The sequence below is a fragment of the Temnothorax curvispinosus genome, unplaced genomic scaffold (genome assembly GCF_003070985.1).
Source record: "Temnothorax curvispinosus isolate PA1 unplaced genomic scaffold, ASM307098v1 QBEX01015410.1, whole genome shotgun sequence".
NCBI lineage: Eukaryota > Metazoa > Arthropoda > Insecta > Hymenoptera > Formicidae > Temnothorax > Temnothorax curvispinosus.
Genome location: NW_020225190.1, coordinates 447,029 through 453,889, shown reverse-complemented (window position 1 = coordinate 453,889; position 6,861 = coordinate 447,029). Strand labels below are relative to the sequence as shown.

Sequence of the window (6,861 nt, the reverse complement as noted above, 5' to 3'; positions counted from 1 at the left end):
AGCTTTTATTATTTTCATAATTGAAAAAATTGTATATGCTTATCAACGCAGGCTATCGTAACTTTTCACTAATGTTATCACGAATATTTTACTTAATTTTACTTTATTTGCTCAAAAGATTTATCTACCAGCAGTTACTTAACTCACGTCTGAAAATTCTATTACATTTATGTGTGTAACCACAATTAATGCTGTAATAATTTAAAAAATTGTGATAAATAATAAAATTATTAATCAAACATGATTATGTTTAAGTATCACCAGAATTTTATTTATCTCATTATTACGTCATTTCATAGTTTTAAGTGGATACTATTAAAATAAAAAGATTATAAACTACATAAATTGGAGATTAATAGTAAAATTAACACAAAATGTCGAAAAATTGCTGATGTGATTATAATGCTCATCAAACTTTATAACAAGACAACATTTTATGTTTCTGAAAGTAGTCGATCAAAAAACAATTGTAAAAGATTACAGTATATTAAACAATTGTAATACCTAATATACGAGAGAGAGAGAGATTTACAAGAGTTTTTCTATTCACCGGAAGGCTTTATTTTATATTGCAATAATGGATTAATTTCTTCTATCTAATGTTTTATTTAAGTAACAAAATGTGCTAGCTAAATTATCTTTTTATTTACAATCTGTAATAAATGATAAAAATGCCCATGACGTGTATTTATTGATTACATGTTTCACTCATAGTGAAATCACGTGTTCTGATGATCTTGATCGCTTCGGTCTTCGTATTAGGTCTGAGATAACAATAGCAATTTGATCAGACAAAGGGCAAATGTTTATCTTGCATATCATAATAATAACTAAAATTGATTAGCCATGAAGAAATGTAACGTAAATAAAATATACTTTTTCATCATAACTTAATCTACGTTGAAATCATTACAAAGCAGATGCATCAAAAATACATTGTATATTATTTCTACTGCACATGATCCGGCAATACCTAGCTATATAAGGTATGTATAATATTTTATATCATCTTCGTTAAATGGGAAGTTCTAATCAAAAAATGAATAATTGATGAATACTGCATTAATGAAACATTAATATCAAAACATTTTCTTTCTCTTTTTCTCTGCTATAAAAATGATTGCTGTAAGTAAAATTATCTTCAGCATAAAAAAGGCAATTTAACTGCAATTTAACTGCAATTGTTTCACCATGAATAAAATGCGATCAAGGATATGATAATAATAATTTCCGTAATTACACTATACGCAATTATACTACGAAAATAACAATATATATATCATTATCGTTGTAAATCGGCAAAGTACATTGCAAATTGTCTTCGCGAGACAAGCGTTATTTTCGATTACGTCGAGCTTTGTCGTGATCCGAAACGATGAACGGCGTGATTTGGAGTAAAACGCAGAAAACTTTCGTGCCAATCTCCAGCGTGCCGATATTTGCCATGCTGCAACAAGAACGTCTTAAACAAAGTCGAGCACTAGAAACCCACAATTTCCAACTGCGCAACTTGACTCTAACATCCTTCCAGGTATACTTCCATAAAGCTTAAATGGCTGAATTTTTTGATTTATTTTACGACATCTCTACACTTCTCTCATTAAAATTAATATTCAATAATTAATATAATAGTACGATAATTCTTATTTATAAATCTTTATATTTCGAAAAATGTGCATATCTGAAGCTATCCATAAGTATATATAAACTTTATTTGTAGTTTCAATTTATTGAAAGAAAAATTTCTGAAAGAAAATAAAATGAGATAATTAATATATTCATGTGGACCAAATAGTAAGAAAAATGTCGTATTTTTAAAACGGCGACTATGATAATGTAAAAAAAAATTTCTTCTATACTGTAAAAAACAATATTAAATTATTTATTATTCTTACAACTTTAATAACGTTATATAATTTATTAAAATTTGCAAACTAAGAAATTTTACTGAAGTTAGAAATAAAACTGACAGTGAAGACTGGAGAATAATTTCTTCATGTACTCTAGGAACGGCGGTTCTTCGAATTTTACGATAACGATATGAAAGTTACAGGATTCTGCGGCGAATTGTGGACTCTCCTTTCTGAAAAATTGAATTTTACGTAAGATTAAACTATAATTCAAACCATGATTTATTGTATTAGAAGATTGTTAACGAAGCTAACAATAAACTAATATATATGTATAGTCAAAGAATACTTCATGTTCTTAGATTACAACCAGTAAGATCAAATGAAACTAATGTGATGGGTGTATCGTCGAAAAACGAGCCCATTTTGGAGCGAGGATTATTAGGTGTAATTATGCGCAATGAAACTATCGCGATTCCAAAAATCGAAATTAACAATTTTCGACATCAAGCTGCTGATTTTACAATGCCTTTATGGATGAATAGGTATGCTTTAAGTGTTCCGCTTCACGATGATATTTTCTAAAATAAAAAATAAACAATGCAACTTTTGAAAAAAAAGACATGTAACAACGTATAAAATTGATTCTTATAAATCCCAGGATAATTACAACAATCTTATGATAATTTTTGCAGCCATCGATTATATATTCAAAATGAAATAGTACACGACAGCACATGGATGGCAAGAGTGTTCTCCTGGAAAATATGGTGCTGTATATTGGTTATGTGTCTGTTATTAAGCGTATGCAGTTTTTGGTCACAAATTATTCTCGCACGGATCGGAAATAATTGCAGACGCTCGACCATTAGCGATCATATCTTTTACACCTTTGGAATGATCTGCAATCAAAGTATGAATGATTAATATAAATATATGTTACATCCTGTTTCTATTTTTTAATTGTAGCTAACTTAAAAGGCAACGCAGATATCATATCATGTCACATTTATAAACATTGCGTGACATCTTCTTCCAAAATTTTGTATAGAGTTCACGTGATTTGAAAGTCAGATTTTTAATTTTATGAATGCGCCATAATTATTATATAAGCGAAAGTTAACTTAATTTTTAAATAATACAAAAATGACGTGTTATAATATTGCGAAATCCTTACCGAAATAAAATAATTTTGAATCGTGTAATAATGAAAAATTATATTAATTTGAGTAATAATTGTAACAGGCAATATTCCCGATGTTCTTGTCGGAAGATCAAGAATATTAGAAGCATCGCTGGGCCTCTTTTGTTCTATATTGTCGATGGCATTTGGAGCTTTGTTATACATTTATATAGCAAAGAGAATTAACGTTATACCGCCATTCAATAATCTAGAGTCTCTGCTGACCGATACTTCATATGACGTTGTCACTTTGAAAGGTACTACTGGAAATATCGCGTTACAGGTATTAATAAAATACGTTTGATATAATTTATTTTGTGTTTATTAGATTTATTTATAATTTATTAATCTTCAAATTACATCAAGTATACGTATAGATATTGGCTATTTAAAAAATGTATTAGGTAAGCACTAAGGAACCTTACATACTGGTAAGAACTGCAGAACGCGTCGTTGTTGCACCAACAGACGAAGAAATGTTTAAATTGGCATGTATACAAGGTAAAAGGAAGTATACCGTATTCCTAGGTGAAAACGAATATAAAGCAAAAGGTAAATTTGGATGTGAAGTGATCCCAGTTGGACAATCTTACTTGAAAATGTGGGTAGCTTCCGGCATTGCGAAGAATTTTAAGTACAAAAGGACCATCGACCTTGGGTAAAAAGCAATTACAATACCATCGTATACAATGCTAACGTGCTATATGAACAAGTAATTTTTATGTACAGGATACTCAGATTAAAAGAAGTTGGATTGTGGAGTGTGTTAATAGATCGTTGGTGGACGGAAGAAAGTGAACATCGTTATAATGCTAAAGTAAAAACGATTAAAATAGAGCAAGTTTCTTTAATAATTTTAATAATGTGCTGTGGAATGATAACATCTTTTATTATTTTGTTAATTGAAAAAATTGTATATGCTTATCAACGCAGGCTATCGTAACTTTACATTAATGTTATCACGAATATTTTACTTGATTTTACTTTATTTGCTCAAAAGATTTATCTACCAGCAGTTACTTAACTCACTGAAAATTTTATTATATTTATGTGTGTGACCACAATTAATGCTGTAATAATTAAAAAACTGTAATAATTAATAAAATTATTAATCAAACATGATTATACATATATGAGTATCACTAAAATTTCATTTCTCTTATATGCTTTTATTTATCTCAATTACGTCATTTGATATTCTACGAATATACATAACTTATTGTTAGTTTTAAGTGGATGCTGTTAAAATAAAAAGATTATAAATTATATAAATTCTAGACTAATAGTAGAATAAACAACGCAACTTGTCATAAAATTGCCGATATGATTATAATGCTCATCAAACTTTGTAACAAAACAAGCATTTTATGTTTCTGGAAGTTTCAAAAAAACAATTTATAAAAGATTACAGTATATTGAACAATTACCTAATACGAGAGAGAGAGAGAGAGAGAGAGAGAGAGAGAGAGAGAGAGAGAGAGGGATTTACGGGAGTCTTTCCATTCACCGGAAGGCTTCATTTTATACTGCAATAATGGATATCAATTTGTTCCAACTATAATGTTTTATTTAAATAACAACACGTGCTAGCTAAATTATCTTTTTATTTACAATCTGTAATAAATAAAAAAAATGCCCATGACGTGTATTTACTGATTATATGTTTCACCCACAGTGAAATCACGTGTTCTAATGATCTTGATCGCTTCTCGGTGTTCGCATTAGCTGTGAGATAACAAATTGACGCGCCATTAAGGCACCGAGCAATTGATCAGACAAAATGTAAGCAATTTGCTCAGACAAACGACAAATGTTTATCCTGCATATCATAATAATGACTAAAATTGATTAATCATGAATAAATATAACATAAATAAAATATACTTGCATCATATCTCAATCTTCGTTAAAATCAGGCAAAGCAGGTGCATCGAAAACATTGTATATTTCTACTGTACATGATCCGGCAATACCTAGCTATATAAGGTATGTATAATATTTTATATTCTCTTCGTTAAATGGGAAATTCTAATAAAAAAATGAATAGTTGATGGATACTGCATTAATGCAACATTATAATACATAACCATTTTTTTTTCTCTTTTTCTATAAAATGCTATAAAAATAATTGCTGAAGTTAAGGAGGTTCGATGGCTACAACAAAATGCAGAGAGTTTCATAAAATTTTAATATGTTGCTCTGGAATGCAAAATAGAATTATGTGAATTTATTAGGAATTTTTCACCGTCCCGTTTTGAAAAAAATCTACTCCAAAAATTTAAAAAATACAATTTTTGGATTAAATTTTTTTCAAAACGGGACGGTGAAAAATTCCCCAAAAATTCACATAATTCTATTTTGCATTCCAGAACAACATATTAAAATTTCATGAAACTGGCTGCATTTTTAACATAGGTTTTTATGGGAAATAACATATTGCATATACCTTCAGAATGAAATAAGTGCAAGAAAAAATGCAAATGATAAAGAAAAAGAAATTTGCACATGTAACTTAATAATTTACAAATAAATGAGCAAAAGAAAGGGGAAGGTTACCGCACATTTCGTAGAAAAATTAATTATTAAAGCCTAAATTGCTTGATTTTTCGTCTGCATAGACTGTCATGGTCGTGAACGACGTGAACAGCAGCACGCATTATACACGCGGCGACCAATCAGAGCAATCCCCTTCATTCCCACTACTTCAAACGCTAGTGCGCTGTTTCCAGAACCCCCGCGTCCCACTACTCCCTCCGATGAAGCCATCGAACCTCCTTAAATTTATCTTCAGCATAAAACAGGCAATTTAACTGCAATTTAACTGCAATTGTTTCACCGTGAACAAAATGCGATCAAGGATACGTATGATAATAATAATTTCCGTAATTATACCACGCAATTATACTACGAAAATAACGATATATATATCATTGTCGTTATAAATCGGCAAAGCACATTGCAAATTGTCTTTGTGAGACGAGCGTTACTCCCGATTAAGTCGAGCTTTGTTATGGTCTGAAACGATGAACGGCGTAATTTGGAGTAAAACGCAGAAGACTTTCGTGCCAATTTCCAGCGTGCCGATATTTGCCATGCTGCAACAAGAACGTCTTAAACAGAGTCGAGCACTGGAAACCCACAATTTCCAACTCCGCAACTTAACTATAACATCCTTCCAGGTATGCTTCCATAAAGCTCAAATTTTTAGATAAATCCTACGATATCTATACACTTCTCTCATTAAAATTAATATTCAATAATAAATAGTACGATAATTCGGTTTTAACATAAATTTTTTTTATTAAAAGGTCTGATAGATTATGGCATATACTTTCTTTGTAAACTTTTTGAATTTTTGCAATATCTTCAAAATTGAAGAAAATATAGTACACGAAAGTGTGTTGTGACGTCATACTTTATATAAGAAATGACGTCATACCTTTTGAAATTGCCGACATCAAAGAAACTTTAGCAAGCTATAACTTTGGTTTTTTCAAAATTAGGTTTTTTTAAAAAATTCAAAAAGTACTAAAAATCGGCTTAGATTCTCTACATTAATTATGGATACCGCTTAATAAAAAAAAAATGTTAAAACCGAATTCTTATTTACAAACCTTTATATTACAAAAATATATATATATGTATATATATGCGAAGCTATCCATGAGTATTTAAACTTTATCTGTAGCTTCAATTTATTGTAACAGAAATTTCTGAAAGAAAATAAAATAAGATAATTAATAATATTGCGTGGACCAAGTAATAAGAAAAATGTCGTATTTTTAACACGGCAACTATGATAATGTAAAAAAAAATTTCTTCTATACT

At 29.6% G+C, this 6,861-nt stretch overlaps 1 protein-coding gene across 1 annotated transcript; it reads left to right on the top strand.

The window, feature by feature from the left end:
- The first annotated feature begins 2,250 nt into the window (after positions 1-2,250).
- Positions 2,251-4,066, top strand: LOC112465632. The gene is made up of 5 exons (XM_025033271.1): positions 2,251-2,395; positions 2,546-2,763; positions 3,096-3,316; positions 3,438-3,691; positions 3,763-4,066. Exons 1-5 carry the CDS (start codon positions 2,304-2,306, stop codon positions 3,974-3,976), a joined length of 999 nt encoding a protein of 332 aa, XP_024889039.1. The 5' UTR covers positions 2,251-2,303; the 3' UTR covers positions 3,977-4,066.
- The last annotated feature ends 2,795 nt before the right edge of the window (positions 4,067-6,861 follow it).